At 37.2% G+C, this 19,694-nt stretch overlaps 1 protein-coding gene across 1 annotated transcript in view; it reads right to left on the reverse strand.

Moving 5' to 3' along the window:
• Positions 1 to 347: 347 nt before the first annotated feature.
• ELF5 (E74 like ETS transcription factor 5) overlaps positions 348 to 19,694 on the reverse strand; it is an 85,684-nt gene continuing 66,337 nt past the window's right edge. Inside the window, exons 5-7 of the mRNA XM_053688931.1 lie at positions 13,654 to 13,722; positions 12,858 to 13,053; positions 348 to 680 (exon numbers count right to left, since the gene is read on the reverse strand). Of these exons, the coding sequence (XP_053544906.1) occupies positions 596 to 680; positions 12,858 to 13,053; positions 13,654 to 13,722 (350 nt within the window). The 3' untranslated portion in view covers positions 348 to 595. The remainder of the gene's footprint in view (positions 681 to 12,857; positions 13,054 to 13,653; positions 13,723 to 19,694) is intronic.

Here is a 19,694-nt window from a genome sequence, read left to right on the forward strand (position 1 = left end):
AGCGATAACTGTTTACTTTCAACTCATAATATGCATGCAAAAAGCTCACTTCTAGCGCAGTTAATGCTCAAATGTTAAATAGCACTCCACTTGTAAACTGGCCCTTAATGTGAAAACTTCCTGAAAACATAAAGACCATTTTTGCTACAGTTGATTTTCAGTAGCATGACTTGCCTCATGAGTAAGAGCTGATCTAAACTTGTTCCTGGAGTACAGTATTCAGAGATTCACACACTCATTAAATTTACTAAAACTTATATTGTTTTGCACTATCTTATCCTATCCCCTCTGCTGAGCCTAATTAGCGGTTACGCTTGTGCATTTCCAGTTATCAGAATCTGAAAAAATTGATTTTCAAAGTTATTTTAATTACAGAAAAGGGCCAAAATAAATACTTAAAATTACTGAATAATAAAAAATATTCTATTACAATTTGATATTTCATGTCCCTGTATGTGTGTCTCCCACATGAAATAACATGGGAACTGGAGAGCCCTCTCTCACCCCTATACACTTATACACTATCCCCCCTCTGCACAGGAAATGTCCAGCATGTGTCCTGTGGTTTTTCTCTGCAGACGCTGCCCGGGGTCACTCAGCGCCACCCATATGCGTTTTTACCAAACTTGTACATCAGCCTCCTGTCCACTCGCTCCAGGATACCAGTCTTGTAGTAATGCCTGAAAGGATATACACCATGTTTATTAGTTAGGTGACAATGACACAATGTGCAGACTGGGACCTGATAGGTTAATACAGAGGGAGTTTGAATAGTCTAAACCATAGTTGACCCAAGGCCTGATGATCAACTACTCGCCAGCATGCAGAGAAATGACATTTTATTTGCACCTTATATTTTAGTATAGGAGAACCTGCATAGTGATATAAACATGCCTCAAGGTAAAGTTTGTGTTTCTAAAACTTTTTTTAGGGACCTCACCGTACTGACGAGACTGGGTGGAGACCTTTAGATCATTTTGCCTGGAGGAGAGATCTTTAGATCATCTTGTCTAGGGGGGGGGGGGAGATCTTTAGATCATCTTGCCTGGGGGGAGGGGGGAGACCTTTAGATCATTTTGCCTGGAGGAGAGATCTTTAGATCATCTTTTCTAGGGGGGGAGATCTTTAGATCATCTTGCCTGGGGGGGATCTTTAGATCATCTTGCCTGGGGGTGGAAGATCTTTAGATCATCTTACCTGGAAGGGAGATTTTTAGATCATCTTGCCGTGGGGGGGGGGGGGGAGATTTTTAGATCATCTTGCCTAGGGGGGGGGGGATATTTAGATCATCTTGTCTGGGGGGGTCTTTAGATCATCTTGTCTGGGTGGGGTCTTTAGATCATCTTGTCTGGGGGGTGGATCTTTAGATCATCTTGTCTGGGGGGGTCTTTAGATCATCTTGTCTGGGTGGGGTCTTTAGATCATCTTGTCTAGGGGTGGATCTTTAGATAATCTTGCCTGGGGGAGATCTTTAGATCATCTTGCCTTGGGGGAGATCTTTAGATCATCTTGCCTGGAGGGGAGAGCTTTAGATCCATAGAAAAATGAGTTACAAAGTCTATAACAAAAAAGAGTGCTTTACCCCTACAATTGTATATAGCTGACCCAAGGCCTGATGATCAACTACTCGCCAGCATGCAGATAAATGACATTTTATTTGCACCTTATATTTTAGTATAGGAGAACCTGCATAGTGATATAAACATGCCTCAAGGTAAAGTTTGTGTTTCTAAAACTTTTTTAGGGACCTCACCGTACTGACGAGACTGGGTGGAGACCTTTAGATCATTTTGCCTGGAGGAGAGATCTTTAGATCATCTTGTCTAGGGGGGGAGATCTTTAGATCATCTTGCCTGGGGGGAGGGGGGAGACCTTTAGATCATTTTGCCTGGAGGAGAGATCTTTAGATCATCTTGTCTAGGGGGGGAGATCTTTAGATCATCTTGCCTGGGGGGGGATCTTTAGATCATCTTGCCTGGGGGTGGAAGATCTTTAGATCATCTTACCTGGAAGGGAGATTTTTAGATCATCTTGCCGGTGGGGGGGGGGGGAGATTTGTAGATCATCTTGCCGGTGGGGGGGGGTTTGATTTTTAGATCATCTTGCCTGGGGGGGATATTTAGATCATCTTGTCTGGGGGGGGTCTTTAGATAATCTTGTCTGGTTGGGGTCTTTAGATCATCTTGTCTGGGGGGTGGATCTTTAGATCATCTTGTCTGGGGGGTCTTTAGATCATCTTGTCTGGGTGGGGTCTTTAGATCATCTTGTCTGGGGGGTGGATCTTTAGATCATCTTGTCTAGGGGTGGATCTTTAGATCATCTTGCCTGGGGGAGATCTTTAGATCATCTTGCCTTGGGGGAGATCTTTAGATCATCTTGCCTGGAGGGGAGAGCTTTAGATCCATAGAAAAATGAGTTACAAAGTCTGTAACAAAAAAGAGTGCTTTACCCCTACAATTGTATAGGAAAAATTCTAACTGAATAATACAGGAACGATTTAACTATTCATACTTTATCTTTATTGGTTTAACTATTCAATCATACATGTTTAAAAACACTTAAAATCTCTAGATATCAATATATAGCACAGGTGTGTGAATAATAACTCTGAGAAGCATGTATCTAGATGTGAAACATTGTAATTGGTTTGTATAATATCAAGCAGTCAGATTATCTTTTGTAGCTGGCTATTAATAAATTCAGAAATAATGTTGTAACAAGAGGACCTGTTAATATGTGGGATGTCAGATTGCGAGATTAAAGATATCCAGCTAATACTCTATCTGTAATTATAAAGTCATTGCTTGCACAGTTAACTTTAGCACAGCTGTTCAGTGTAATAGATTCCGTCTGCTTAAGCCCCTTCTAAAGCGGGGGGGCTAGATTAACATTTAACTGACTTGTTTCACTATCATATCATAACGTCTGATCTCAGAATATAATACACATTTACAAGCTATTGGCAAAAATTATTACAATCAACAATTATCTTACGGGTAGATTACAAGTTTTGCATTATGAGTGAAAAGACCTCATAACGCTGCTTTTTCACTACCGCTGGTATAACGAGTCTTGCAGGTATAACTGTACCGCACACTTTTTTGGCCGTAACGCAACGTAACTACCGCACCTTTCAAAAAGTCCTTTTTCAATGGGACTTCCATAGCGTCGGTATTAAGAGTTTGCCTGGGAGGCCAAAAAGTGAGCGGTACAGCCTATAACTACAAGATCTGTACCATAAACTGAAAGTCAGTAATTATGGGTTTTACGTTACAAATCTGTAGCATAAAACTCATAACTAAAGCGTTACAAAGTACACTAACACCCATAAACTACCTATTAACCCCTAAACCGAGGCCCTCCCGCATTGCAAACACTAAAATTATTAACCCCTAATCTGCCACTCCGGACATCGCCACCACTATAATAAACATATTAACCCCTAAACCACTGTACTCCCGCATAGCAAACACTAGTTAAATATTATTAACCCCCAATGTCGCCGCCACTATACTAAAGTTATTAACCCCTAAACCAAACCCTAAGTCTAACCTAACCTAACTTTAATACTAAACAAAAATTACTATCATTAACTAAATAATTCCTATTTAAAACTAAATACTTACCTGTAAAATAAACCCTAAGCTAGCTACAATATAACTAATAGTTACATTGTAGCTAGCTTAGGTTTTATTTTTATTTCCATGGTAAGTTTGTATTTATTTTAACTAGTTAGACTAGTTAGTAAATAGTTATTAACTATTTACTAACTACCTAGTTAAAATAAATACAAATTTACCTGTAAAATAAAACCTAACCTGTCTTACACTAACACCTAACATTACACTACAATTAAATCAATTACATTAATTAAATACAATTAACTAAATTACAAAAAAAAATAAACACTTAATTACACAAAATAAAAAAGAAATTATCAAATATTTAAACTAATTACACCTAATCTAATAGCCCTATCAAAATAAAAAAGCCCTCATCCCCAAAATAAAAAAAACCCTAGCCTAAACTAAACTGCCAATAGCCCTTAAAAGGGCTTTTTGCTGGGCATTGCCCCAAAGAAATCAGCTCTTTTACCTGTAAAAAAAAATACAAACAACCCCCCAACAGTAAAACCAACCCCCCCCAATAAAATCCTATCTAAAAAACCTAAGCTCCCCATTGCCCTGAAAAGGGCATTTGGATGGGCATTGCCCTTAAAAGGGCATTTAGCTCGTTTTCTGTGCCCAAATCCCTAATCTAAAAATAAAACCACCCAATAAGCCCTTAAAAAAAACTAACACTAAACCCTGAAGATCCACTTTCAGTTTTTGAAGACCGGATATCAATCCTCAACTAAGCCGGGAGAAGTCTTCATCCAAGCGACAAGAAGTCCTCAACGAAGCCGGGAGAAGTCTTCATCCAAGCGGCAAGAAGTCCTCAACGAAGCCGGGAGAAGTCTTCATCCAAGCGGCAAGAAGTGGTCCTCCAGACGGGCAGAAGTCTTCATCCAGACGGCATCTTCTATCTTCATCCTTCCGACGCAGAGCGGCTCCATCTTCAAGACATCCGGCGCGGAGCATCCTCTTCTTTCGACGGCTACTGAAGAATGAAGGTTCCTTTAAGGGATGTCAATCAAGATGGCGTCCCTTGAATTCCGATTGGCTGATAAAATTCTATCAGCCAATCGGAACTAAAGTTGAAAAAATCCTATTGGCTGATGCAATCAGCCAATAGGATTGAGCTTCAATCCTATTGGCTGATCCAATCAGCCAATAGGATTGAGCTCACATTCTATTGGCTGATTGGAACAGCCAATAGTATGCGCATTCAATCCTATTGGCTGATTGCATCACCCAATAGGATTGAAGCTCAATCCTATTGGCTGATTGCATCAGCCAATAGGATTTTTTCAACTTTAATTCCAATTGGCTGAAAGAATTCTATCAGCCAATTGGATTCAAGGGACGCCATCTTGGATGACGTCCCTTAAAGGAACCTTCATTCTTCAGTAGACGTCAACAGAAGAGGATGCTCCGCGCCGGATGTCTTCAAGATAGAGCCGCTCCGCGTCGGAAGGATGAAGATAGAAGATGCCGTCTGGATGAAGACTTCTGCCCGTCTGGAGGACCACTTCTTGCCGCTTGTATGAAGACTTCTCCCGGCTTCATTGAGGACTTCTGCCCACTTGGATGAAGACTTCTCCCGGCTTGATGAGGATGGATGTCCGGTCTTCAAAAACTGTAAGTGGATCTTCGGGGGTTAGTGTTAGGTTTTATTAAGGGTTTATTGGGTAGGTTTTATTTTTAGCTTAGGGTTTGGGCAAAGAAAAAGAGCTAAATGCCCTTTTAAGGGCAATGCCCATCCAAATGCCCTTTTCAGGGCAATGGGGAGCTTAGGTTTTTTTAGATAGGATTTTATTTGGGGGGGTTGGTTGTGAGGGTGGTGGGTTTTACTGTTGGGGGGTTGTTTGTATTTTTTTTTAACAGGTAAAAGAGCTGATTTCTTTGGGGCAATACCCTGCAAAAGGCCCTTTTAAGGGCTATTGGCAGTTTAGTTTAGGCTAGGGTTTTTTTTTATTTTGGGGGGGCTTTTTATTTTGATAGGGCTATTAGATTACGTGTAATTAGTTTAAATATTTGATCATTTCTTTTTTATTTTGTGTAATTTAGTGCTTTTTGTTTGTAATTTTTTTTTTTTTAATTCTTTTTTTATTCAAGGAGTTCTGGTACAGGACAAGCACAAATAGAGATACAGAACAGATAAATTATGGTAATGCACAATAAAATCAATCTGACAAGATATACAATATGAAAGAGTACATTATGCATAAACAGCGTTTCTTAAAATAAAGCAGAGAAGAGATAGAAATATGGGGTATATCCATCTCATTGTTTGAGAACAAAGATGCTTTTAGTTAGAATGGCACTTCTAGGATGAAAAGCAAGTGAGTTTACTGTGATATCCCTTAATACAAAGCACCTGAACTCCTTGTTTTTTCCAATAAACATAAAAACCAACAAAAAACAAACAAACAGACAAGCAAACAAACAAAAAAAAAAAAAAAAAAAAAAAAAAAACAGGAGTAGCCCATCCTTCAAAAGGTTATACTGAGAGTGAGACTTAGCATGTATAACAGATTGAGTGCATATTCTCCAAATCTACATTTGCAAAGAAGTTAGAACTATTCTAGACATAAGATGTAGGTCAACCGGGTAAGGTATTAAGCAATTTTTCTGACACTACTTATCCACTAGATATATACTATGTAAGTACATAATTACATTTTCAGGTGCTTCAAATTTTCAGCAGGAGTAAGTTAAAAGGGATTGATTTCGTAGGGAGTCTAAAAAAAAGTTAACAAGTTAAAGGATGTTGAGTGTGCATTCATGGGAGCCTGTGAATACCTTTGCAGGAGTGGGTAACTGCAATAAGAGGGTACTACTGTAAGAGTTTTAAGTATGGCTCTTACTCTGTAAGATGAAATGCCACCAGATGAAGGGCCTAAGATTTTCTATGCCGCTATACCTTAAATAATTTTCCAGTATACATGTATAAGAAGGTTATAGGTCTATAGTTACTTGAAATAGTCTCTTACTAGTCCATGGCCATCTTCAAGCGCCGCCCACCGGAAGTCCTTTTGTTTGTAATTTAGTTAATTGTATTTAATTCATGTAATTAATTAAATACAAACCAAAAAAAATAACCAAGGGCTGCATTGTATGGGAGTTTACCTATTATGGATAAATGTTGGAGCCCTAGTCTAGGTCAGAGTGCATCTGTGATATGGCACTAACGTACATGCAAAATTAATATGAGTAAAAATTTAAATATCATGATACATAACATGTTCAAAGTTAAGTGGTCTCTTGGCTAAAAGGGAAGGACCAATAGGTCTCAATTTTATAACATTAGTGCAACAAATAAAAAAAGTAAAACAACACAAATAGAACTGCAATGACAAAATCAGAATATAAGTCCTGATGGTAACGTTGAGGGGGAGAGGTAAAGGCTACCAGATCCAGCAGTTATCTAGACTCAGACAGTCTGACATATCAATATTGTGTGCTAGAGTTATTTAACAAACATTTTTAACCAGGGAAATTAACCATCATTAGCGTTGTGCAGCGATATACCTAAACTTTTGTCAGAGTATGTAAAGCTTATGATATAATGTGTAGGGCCACAATTCATCCAACTCCTGTAACTAAACGGGTATTACAATGCTTTTGCCAGTCAACCGAGACAGTTCCGTGGCATCCCAAGCCTGCTTGCCGCAAACTGAGTCTGCTCCATTTTGTTCCCGGTGTGTAGTCATGCAGATATTGTATACGGATGGTGGTCCTGCTGGTAATTATACTTAGTGATGGGCAGGTGTTGCAAGACAAATAACTCCCTTGTTATTCTTGTGGGAGTAGAAGTGCTATAAACGTCTCTCTCTTCACTGCTTTTTCCAGATGGGGTAAGCGCCAGAAGTGGCAGCAAGGGTAGCAGTGTGTTTCTCCCTAGAACTAGAGGTGGATCTATTGCAGGTTCTATCATAAGTAGACAGGGGGGAGTTTCCCTTGTCGCCGGTGTCGCCACTGCCTCTCCGATCAGTGATGGAATTGGGTCCATAAGGACACTACACGTCTACCGTGGGTAAGATGTGGTGTTGTTCGTTAGGTTCTGGAAAGCAAGGCCATATTGACTGGAGATGGTCTTTTTTTGCCGGAAAGATTGTTCCTTTAGCTTCGCTATTGCGCATAAGTCTGTGCAGGAAGATAGGAGTCGGTCTAGCCTAGGCAGAAACATGGCTCTTATTTCAGCCAGAACTTGAGCGTCAGTGTATGGTTCTTCAATAGTGGATATATCCATGGTATAGGATCAGTAATGAGCGCCGGTAATTGAATGTAAACTCTCTACCATTTGGCGGTAAAAAAATAAATAAAAAAAAAACGCGCCACAGCGCTAAACGTCCCTTTCAGCTTTGACTTGCTTCTCGGCGGCCAAGGGGTGGTGTTCCTCGATCCAGGAGAGTTCCCGGGCACAGATTTTGCCAAGGGATGTTAGGATGGCGAAATATATAGCCACTTGTTCTATGAGCTGAACAGAGCCTCAAGAATCCGTGGCCATCTTCAGGCGCCGCCCACCGGAAGTCCTTTTGTTTGTAATTTAGTTAATTGTATTTAATTAATGTAATTGATTTATTTGTAGTGTAATGTTAGGTGTTAGTGTAACTTAGGTTAGGTTTTATTTAACAGGTAAATTTGTATTTATTTTAACTAGGTAGTTAGTAAATAGTTAACTATTTGCTAACTATTCTACCTAGTTAAAATAAATACCGACTTAGCTGTGAAATAAAAATAAAACCTAAGATAGATGCAATGTAACTATTAGTTATATTGTAGCTAGTTTAGGTTTTATTATATAGGTAAGTATTTAGTTTTAAATAGGAATTATTTAGGTATTAATTGTAATTTTTATTTAGATTTATTTTAATTATGTTAAAGTTAGTGGTGTTAGGTTTAGGGGTTAATAACTTTATTATAGTGGCAGCGACCTTGGGGGCGGCAGATTAGGGGTTAATAAGTTTAGGTAGGTAGCAACGACATTGGGGGCGGCAGATTAGGGGTTAATAAGTGTAATGAAGGTAGCACCGACATTGGGGCAACAGATTAGGGGTTAATAAGTGTATTGCAGGTGGCGTCGATGTCGGGGGCAGCAGATTAGGGGTGTTTAGACTCGGGGTTTATGTTAGGGTGTTAGGTGTAAACATAAATTTTATTTCCCCATAGGAATCAATGGGGCTGCGTTACAGAGCTTTACACTCCTTTATTGCAGGTGTTAGGCTTTTTTTTTAGCCGGCTCTCCCCATTGATGTCTCTATGGGGAAATCATGCACGAGCACATAAAACCAGCTCAAAGCAGCGCTGGTATTTGTGTGCGGTATGGAGCTCAACGCTGCCATATTGCCCGCTAAAGCCAGGTTTTTGCAAACCTGTAATAGCAGAGATATTAAGGGTGAGCAGTGGAAATAACTTGCAGGTTAGTACAGAGCCGCTCATAATGCAAAATTCGTAATCTGGCTGATAGGGAGTAAGCAGTTAATAAACGAGAGTATGAACTCTCTGAAGCCAGACCCCTGAAGCTCACGCTTCCTCCCTATGATAATTGTTGATTGTAATAATTTTTGCCAATAGCTTGTAAATGTGTGTTATATTCTGAGATCAGATGTTATGCTATGATTGTGAAACAAGTCAGTTAAACGTTAATCTAGCCCCCCGATATAGAAGGGGCTTAAGCAGACAGAATCTATTACACTGAACAGCTGTGCTAAAGTTAACTGTGCAAGCAAGGACTTTATAATTACAGATAGAGTTTTAGCTAGATAGCTTTAATCTAGCAATCTGATATCCCACATATTAACCGTGGCCGGACTGTTATCCGACTGACGCTTGTCCGACGGACAATATTCCGAAAGACATTTATCCGGCTGCTGGGTGGGAATGAAGCTTAAAAATCACGGTTTTATAACATTTTTAATAGTGGACTGACAAAAGACAATTAAATCAACTTATATATAACATTTATAAAAATTTTAATAGTGGACTGACAAAAGACAATTAAATCAATTTATATATAACATTTATAACATTTTTAATAGTGGACTGACAAAAAAAAATTAAATCAACTTATATATAACATTTATAACATTTTTAATAGTGGACTGACAAAAGACAATTAAATCAATTTATATATAACATTTATAACATTTTTAATAGTGGACTGACAAAAGACAATTAAATCAATTTATATATAACATATTAATTATAATATATAATATTATAATTATAATAATTATATTATGTGTTAAAAGTACATCGTGAGGGTAGGGACCCATGGATAGGTTCCCAGAGGCGGTTGCGGCGCCCGAGTCACTGATTGTAACAGAAAATTTTGGATCGTATCTGCCCTCGGCCGAATGTATCTTGATTTATTTAAGTAAATCTTATATATTATGTGCTATTGCCTTTAAAAAGTCTAATCTTGAGTATTCACTGTATTTTTCTAAAACTTTCATTATCCTGTTGTTTATGATTTCATATTTTTTTTTTGGTTTTCTCAGTTCAACTCCAGAATTAATTTTTTCAATTGTTAACTCCCATTCTGCTTGTTCTTTTCTTATTTTTGAAACTAGTCTGCAAATGCTTGGGTGGGTAATAGACATTCGTTGGTCAAATGCTCTGTGCCATCCTTCTAGAGAGTTGTTTGTTCTAGGTAACCCTAGTTTTGTTCTTTCAAAAGTGTTCCACATCGTAATATCGAAAGTAGGTTTTCTTCTTGTACCTTGTTGTAGTTCGCCAATCCAGGTTTTTTCAAAATAATTTAAAAATTCAGATAAAATGTTACTGTTTTGTTTTTCTATTGATTTTACAAAGTCATTAAATGTTTCAACTACATCTTCCACTGGCACAAATGCTAATGCTTCTAAGCATTTTATGATCAGAGCATTTTTTTCATTATTATACCATATTTTTAAGCCCAAAGATTGTATTTTTCTCCACAGGCATTGGGAAAAATGGAAAAAGCATCCATAAATTATTGTATTTTGTAAAAAATTTGTCATGCAATTTGTTGCTGCTCTTTCAAAATCTACAGTAATTGATATAGGATTGATATCTGGATTTTTTTCTTTTATAATACTAAAAATTAAATTATAAGTTTCCTGATTTTTATTTTTTGATATGCAGTATACTAATGGTATGGCATGGTTATCTTCTATTAAACATGTATTGTATACAACTGAAAACCTAAAGGAGCTGAGTCAAATGTTCCGTCACAGAGCCAGTGTTGTTTTTTTGAAAGAAGATCTACATTTTGTTTAGTAGACAGAATGATTAAATTTTCACTTTCGTACATGATGAAATCTTCTCCTCTGGTTGTTTTTCTTAAATCATCATTTAAAATGTTTCCATTTGGTGTTGTTCGATGTCGACGTACCATTCTGGCAAGAGTTTCTTTTTTAGGTAGAGCTCCTGCTGCTTCAAGGGGGAAATTAGATGTGCAATTTTGTATTATGCTTGATGTTACTTCTTCTGAATTTTTAGCAACTTCTTTTATTTTTTCAATTGTTTTCATAGATAAAATTCTTGCTGCATTAGGTGGATGTGAATGATTTGATGCATCTTTTTCAATTATATCATTAATGGTTTTTAGCCTTCCTCCACAAAAACCATTTTTTTCACATCTCCAATATGTGATATTTTCTTTTTTTTTTGTCTACAATGTATGCATAACCTTCATATAACATTTTTCTTCCTCCTTTACACGTCTTTATGAACTCCATTTTTTTAATTTTATGTTTTTTTTAAATTTATTTATTTAAGTGTTTGTGTTGTTTTTTTACCTCAGTAGCCACAATATATATTTAAATTTTTCTGATGACAATTACGCAATTACGTGATTGCGTGATTGTGCTGTTCGGCGTGCAGTCGGAAGCAGTGTATTTCGGACATATGTCTGATGGACGAATGTGTTTCGGCATTTTGTCCGTCGGAATTTTGTCCGAGCACCATATTAACAGGTCCTCTTGTTACAACGTTATTTCTGAATGTATTAGTAACTGGCTACAAAAGATATTGTTTGTATCTAATCGCTTGATATTATACAAACCAATTACAATGTTTCACTTCTAGATACATGATTCTCAGAGTTATTATTCATACTCACATATGCTATATATTAATATCTAGAGAGTTTTAAGTGTTTTTAAACGTGTATGATTGAATAGTTAAACCAATAAAGATAAAGTATGAATGATTAGAAAATTGTTATTTTATTATTCAGTGATCATTTTTCCTATATAGTTGTAGGGGTAAAGCACATTTTTTTGTTACAGACTTTTTAACTAATTTTTCTATGAGTCTCCTTAGTGCTATATTGCTTCCCTAACAGGTGCTTCTTGATTACAAAAATATTTGTCACCTATAGGTACTTACCATTAGTTCTACTTTACCTACTATCTTGTTACTATAGAGATCTTTAGATCATCTTGCCTGGAGGGGGATCTTTAGATCATCTTGCCTGGAGGGGAGATCTTTAGATCATCTTCCCTGGAGGGGAGATCTTCAGATCATCAGGCCCCCCAGTGAGCACACAAGATCCCCTTGTTAGAGGGGCACAGAACCAGTGGAGGACTCTAATGGGGCAGAATGCAGACAGTATACTCTGTACCATTAAGTAAGACTGGCATGTCTGCAGGATGTGTGCTCCCAATAGGACATGAAAGTGTAAAAGGGAAATGCTGTAATATGTTAGAGAATGTATTATTACACTATATAGAACTATGTTATGAAGCCTGTAAATGGTTAAACACATAGATAAACTCAGCAGCAATGCACTACTGGGAACTAGCTGAACACATCTAGTGAGCCAATGACGAGGCATATATGTGCAGCTACCTATCAGTGGCCAGCTCTTAGCAATGCAGGGCTGCTCCTGAGCGTATCTAGGTATAATTTTTCAACAAAGGTTACTAATAGAACAAAGTAAATTTGATATCAGAAGTAAATTGTAAAGTCTCTTAAAATTGCTGCTCTTTCTGAACCATGGAATGCATTTAGCTTTTAACTGTTTAGTGACTTCAAGACACATAACTGGTACCATTTGTTAGGGTTCCTTACTCTGTCAGTAACAGTCTCTGTACTGAGCGATAATGACCAGAACATAACGCTGTACACCAAGTGATGAGTAATAATACTTATAATATTGAAGTAGCTCAGCAGGAAGCCCTGGCTGGGCAACAGACCTATCTAGTATACAAGGTGGTTCCCTCTTGGCAGAGTGTGGCCCCAGGAGTTTGTACTTCAGGAACCCACCTCAGAGCTCTGCTGAGTTTCTCGTAGTTCATCCGATCATTCCTTTTTCTTTGACCCCATATCCGTGCCAGAGCCTCAGAATTAACCACCCTGAAGATGCCCTTGTCATGGTCTTCCCAGTCCAGAATCCCTTCGTTGTCTTCTGGGGAGAGGAGAAGATCCCGGAGGAATTCCCACAGGTGGGAGCTTTGTGCACCTGGACACAGAAGAACAATATCAGAGAGTAAGTAGAAACTGAACGGCACAAAGCTCTTCCCAAGGGACTTTGTGTGCCCTGTAGCAAAACCTCCCCATTTGTAGCTAGAAATAATGCTAAACCTTGTATTTGTCAGATAAGTTACTCTATGCAGCTGATTCACTAAAGCTCCCACTAGCCTCTCTAATTTCACCACCCAGTTTAACCAGTTCCTATGTTAGGCCACTGGTTTTTCAAACCTGTCCTCAGGCCTCACTAAGAGGACCGATTTTGAGGATATCTGAACTAGAGCACAGGTAAAATAATCAGCTGATTAGTAACCATGGTTATTTACCTGCTCTCAGCCAAGGTAATCCTGAAAATCTGGCCTGTTGGGGAGGCACGAGGACAGGTTTGAGAACCAGTGTGTCAGGCTATATATCAGACTAAAGCATATTTGTTTCTTCAGTGTTTAGTGAATCGGTTGCATGGAATCACATAGCAATCACTGAGGCTGGATAGATTCCTTAGTGAAGGTAGCCCAGTGTTTGCTTCTGGTCGTTAAACATACAAGCTGTGAGTTCAGTAGTGAGTGCTCAGCGTTTGCACATACAGACTTACCTGACCGGCTCCTGGGGGGAGATTTGTGTCTTCTCACTGAAGGTGTTTTCACAACTTGTTTTTCATCATCTAAAGAATTGGGAAAACAAATAAAACCTGAAAAAAACTCCTCAGTTTCTTTGAATGAAGTAAAGATATTGGTAAATGTATCATTTTGTATCTATAATGAAGCACACAAAGGGTTAACCGATACTGACAAAAGACCCGCCAATTCTGGCCTGTAGCCGAGAGACACGTATTGCGCATTCTGCAAACCTCCAGCTGCATCTGTAACCCCAGACTCATTTTATCATCAAGTTAACAAATATGAGAAAACGGAACATTAAACATTAAAGTGATAATCAATCCTAGCGTTTTACCATTTTTTTACCCGTGGGCTGCTGTAGCAGCTAAGAACGGCGATCGGTTGAAACAAATAAAGGAGCTTACTACATGAAGTATCTTATACTTCATAAATGAAAGTCCCCTTTATTTATTTCAACAGTCAATCCTACCGTTTGTAAAACGCTAGAATTGACTTTCCCTTTAAGAATAACTGCAAAACACAAAGGCGCAACTAAGATCAATGTAGCATAAATCTTTTAATATCGCTTCACTCATGCAAAATAGAACTGCACTCACATAAAAGCTATAAAAACATTAATTTCAATGGGATACCTGTTTTTACCCCACATCTGAGGGGAAACTTCTGGTAAATAACGTCCACCAGACTATGGTCACAGTCTTACTGACACCTCCTTGATCCGCTCCTCTATCTGGCCGGCATCTGCTACTTACATGCGTCTCTAAATATGGTCATGAAATATACCATCTAATGGTAATTGGTGGAATTCTCCATGTTAATACTCCATGTATTCTTAAATCGAGATTAATCCGTACACAGAAAAATGCACCCTGAATGGCAACATTATATAATATTTACAAAATGTATATATTACACCTTTATAGTTTAAAATACTGTGACTTTCAGCCTCCTGTTATATACAGTATATATATGTATTACGGGTAAAGTAAGAAATCTTAAGATTACCTGGGTAAAACGGACATAACCCAAGCCCGATGTACTGTAACTCCCCATCTACACTATTTGCCTTCATCTGGGGGGTTCAAGGAAGGCCCCCCACCCAATCCTCATAAACCTCATTCCACAAATTTCACTTTGGGTGTATGCCAGAGGATTGGCAGGGTGCCTTCCTTGAACCCCCCAAGCGGAGGAAAATAAGATAGTAAGGATGGGAGAATCACAGTGCATGGTATATATGTTTGATGCGGTGACTCCGGACTCTGAGGGGATTTATGATCATACAATGGGCTTTACCCACAGCCGCTTGGCTAATGTCTGTTTTACATGGGTAATCCGAGGATTACCCAATATCTCACTTTACCCGCAACATATATATATATATATATATATATATATATATATATAATTTAGAAAAAGTAACATCAATTCATTCACATCCATTTAAAAAACTAGATAAAAGAAAATTACAAATAAAAAGATTGTTTTATAGATATCTTTCCTATGAATTAGAACTAAACTACAGTATTAATCCTATAGATTAGAACTGCATTATCATAAACTAGATCCTATTGATCGTTATGCTTGTTATATCTTTTAGAAGGAACCCACAGTTCGCCCTTATTATGTACTTGAATATATTTTATTGGAATGCTGCTAAGTCTAGATCTACATTGAGGCCATTTGGAACTAGAGTGTTTAAGTCATGTAGCCAAAAGGTCTCCCTTTGGAGTCATTGTAATAATCTATTTTTATTAGAAATTGGTATACAGTCTATAACCATAACACTAATAATAATTATTTATCAGAAGTTTCCCTCAGATGTGGGGTAAAAACGTGTATTCCGTTGAAATTAATGTTTTTATAGCTTTTATGTGAGTGTAATTCTATTTTTCGTGAGTGAAGCAATATTAAAAGATTTATGCTACCTTGAATCCTAGTTGCTCCCTTGTGTTTTGCAGTTATCCTTTTTATCTCGTTAGAACTATTGGAAGTGGATCTACCATACTTTAACCGACACTAGAATTCCAAAACCATTTGGGGCACTTATTTAAAGATTCTGATAGACATACGTGTATGTACTATTAACATTGGAAGTGGTGATTTTATGTGTACTTTCCCATTTAGCGTTACATACTAATGGTGTTTGTCCATTTTTGAGCATACGCTGAGTAGATGTGTATTTTTATATGCCTTTTTATGAACAAGATTATACATTAAGATATCTGATTTAGTTCCATTTTTGCTTTTTAAGTGCTTGAGAGTCCTTTCCTTCTCTCATTAAACTTGAAGGGCCAGATTACAAGTGGTGCACTATATAGCGAGTATTACAAGTTGAAAGTAAAATGTAAATTAAAATATTTACAGTACATACACAGTAACACACATTATTAAATATTTCAATTTATAAAAAAAATATTTTTCTTATTTCCAGGTATTTGAGTGGAAAGGGCTCTAAAGTATATACATATGTGTGCATATATATATATATATATATATATATACAGGTGGCCCTAGTTTTACAACGGTTCATTTTACACCGTTTCAGAATAACAACCTTTTTTTCCAGTCATGTGACTGCTATTGAAAAGAATTGAGAAGCAGTGCATTTATTAAAATAGCCAGTAGGTGGAGCTGTTCGCTTGTGTTGCAGCAAAGCCAAGCAAGCTGAACTTAATTAGTTTAACCAGACCAGAGCTATTGAACAGATTTCAAAGGAACAAGATCTTCCTGTCTATAAATCAGTCCAGATTGGAATGCATAGAAAGAACTGTTTGCAGAAAAATGCAAGTGAAGTCTGTGTTGTGTGATTATTTTATTAGGTTTATAATGCTGTTTAGCAAATGTTTTTGTTAATTTAACTTAGTTTAATAATATATTCTGTGTTGTGTGATTATTTCTATTAGGTTTATAATGCTGTTTAGCATTTAAAGTCTTCATTTCAAAGCTTTAAAAATAATGTATTAGGTGTTACTTATGACAATTTTGAGAGGGGCCTGGATCCTATCTCCCTCACTTACCATTGACTTACATTATAAACTGGGTTTCAATTTACAACGGTTTCAATTTACAACCATTCCTTCTGGAACCTAACCCCGGCGTAAACTGAGGGCTACCTGTATATATATATATATATATATATATATATATATATATATATATATATACAGTATATATATATATGTACATACATATATACACAGATAAACATAAATACACATGTATACACATTTATACATATGTATATATACACGCATAGACATATTTAGACATGTATGTGTGTGTGTGTGTGTATATATATATATATATATAAAAAAAATGTACATACACATACATACACACAAATTGTAGCCCTTCCATTCGGAACACCTTGTCATATACCATATACCTTTTTAAAGGGCCATAATACCCAAATGTTTAAACACTTGAAAGTGATGCAGCATAGCTGTAAAAAGCTGACTAGAAAATATCTCCTGAACATCTTTATGTAAAAAAGAAAGATATTTTACCTCAAAAGTTCCTCAGTAGCCACCTCCCATTGTAAAGGATATCTAAGCAGCATTTTAGTGTGTCTGTCCTGGGACAGCTGAAGGGAATGAGCATCGTGAACTCTCATATTATTTCACCAATCAGGTAAAGGAAGTTTACTATGAAATCTCATGAGAGATAAGTCAAATCTCATGAGATCACAGTAAGAGTTCATGACCTCAGCACTGCTGATGCTGATTGGCTGCTGTTCATTTCTTCATTTTTTTTATTTTTTTACCTGCAGCTGGGAGCAGCTGAGTATAACTTTTTACACAGAACTTACGCTGCTGAGCTGAGGAGATTGTGAGGTAAAATATCTTCCTTTTTTAGATAGAGATGCTCAGGTGAAATTTTCCTGTCAGCTTTTTACAGTTATACTGCATCAGATTCAAGTGATTTAGCATATGAGTATTATGTCCCTTTAACTTTTTTTTTATATAGATATATTTATATTAATATTTTTTTATCAGATAGTGTACATAGAAGTGTAACTGTTAAATTAATGTATTCATGTTTAATGCAACTAACCCTTTACACAAGGGGGCCGATTTATCAGTGTCTAGCAGACATGATCCTCTGTAGCGGATCATATCCGCCAGACATTGCTGTCAGCAATTTGACATTGCATTTGACATTGCACAAGCAGTTCTGGTGAACTGCTTGTGCAATGCTGCCCCTGCAGATTTGCAGCCAATCGGCCGCTAGCAGGTGATGTCAATCATACAAGATCGGGCGGATTGCAGACCACAGCCTCAGAGGAGGAATATGAGTTTAGTTCTTTACTGCTGTTTCCGGCAGTTAAAGGGACAGCTCGGCCCGACCGCGCCATAGCACTAAGTGCAGCTCGCTCCTGTCACAGGAGCGAGCTGCACTTAGTCTTATGGCGTGGTCGGGCCGGGCTGTGATTATACAGCTGGCCCGATGCGCTGACTAAATATAACAGACCCGCTCAGCAGAGAGCGGGTCTGTAAAAGCGTCATATTTTTAACAAATTAAAAGGTAAAAAATGCGTTTATAGCTATAGCACCTAAATAATGTTATATAATTCTGCACTATGTGCAGAATTATATAACATTATTTTTAAGGTTTACTGTCCCTTTAAGAAGGCTCGCGTGGAAACAGGGAGATTAGGGGCCATTCGGCCCTTGTTAAATCGGCCCCTATGTCTTCAGTCTTGCTAACCAGACAAGAGCAAATCTAGTTAACGCTTGTGCGGTCGCATTTCTGAGAATCTGAAAAGAGATTCTGAAAAGTTTTTTAATTTATCTCCTTGTAAAGATAGATTCTTCAATTTTATTAAAAAAGAGAAAATTGGTCCTGGAAAAGAAAATGATTACAATGCAATACTAAATTTAATAATTCCAATATAAATTCCCTCTCCCCTTCTGAAAATCTCATATTCATTTTTTTAAAGCTTTAGACACTGCTCCAACGCCACTAGTGTGTGTAACAGATGTATATAAATCTCCTGTATCTTTCAAATAGGTTACGGACCGTGTGACAAAGGGCATTCAAATTCTATCTAAGTAAATGGACACATTTGTCACTATAGGACGAGTATGGGTTCTATTTTGACAAATGTGTCCATTTACATAGATAGATTTTGAATGCCCTTTGTCACACGGTTCGTAACCTATTTGAAAGATATACAAGATTTATATACATCTGTTACACACACTAGTGGGGTTGGAGCAATGTCTAAAGCTTTAAAAAAAATGAATATTAGATTTTCAGAAGGGGAGAGTGAATTTATATTGGAATTATTAAATGTAGTATTACATTCTAAAAAATTTCTTTTCCAGGACCAATTTTCTCTGCAGCGTCAGAGTACCGCAATGTCGCCCCAACATATGCCAATAGTTTCATGAATATGTATGGGGAGAGGTTTGTTTACAGCATGGAAAGTGCTGGTTTCATTATATAGATTATATTTTTGGCATATGGGGGGGGGGGGCAGAAATTGATTCCTTAATGGTCTTTGTACAGGATTTAAATATAGCCACTAGATAAATTAAATTCAAATTTATTTTTTAGTGAGGAAAATATTGACTTTCTTGACACTGCAATTAAGAAGTGGCAAATCTAAAAGTATATCTATATAGAAAAGAGAGTGATAGGAATAGTTTATTGATGTATGAGAGTGCAGACCCTGAAAGTCTTATAAAGAGTTTACCAAAAAGGCAGTTAATGCATCTAAAGAAAATTGTATCTGATGAGAAAACAACAGAGATTAGGTTAAAAGAGATGGGGACCCATTTTTTGGCACGGGGTTACCCGAGCACCAGATAAAGGAAATTAGGGCGATAACTAGAGAATCTTCATTAAAAATAAACCAAAAGAAGAAAGGTCAAAAAGATAGATTAACATTTGTTTCCCAATACAACATTTTGAGTAGGCAAATAACAAAAATAATTAATGAACATTAGCATATTTTGAAAAATGTAAATCTATATATTAAAGAGACAGTCAACACCAGAATTTTTGTTGTTTA

Source organism: Bombina bombina, chromosome 7 (genome assembly GCF_027579735.1).
Source record: "Bombina bombina isolate aBomBom1 chromosome 7, aBomBom1.pri, whole genome shotgun sequence".
Classification (NCBI taxonomy): Eukaryota; Metazoa; Chordata; class Amphibia; order Anura; family Bombinatoridae; genus Bombina; species Bombina bombina.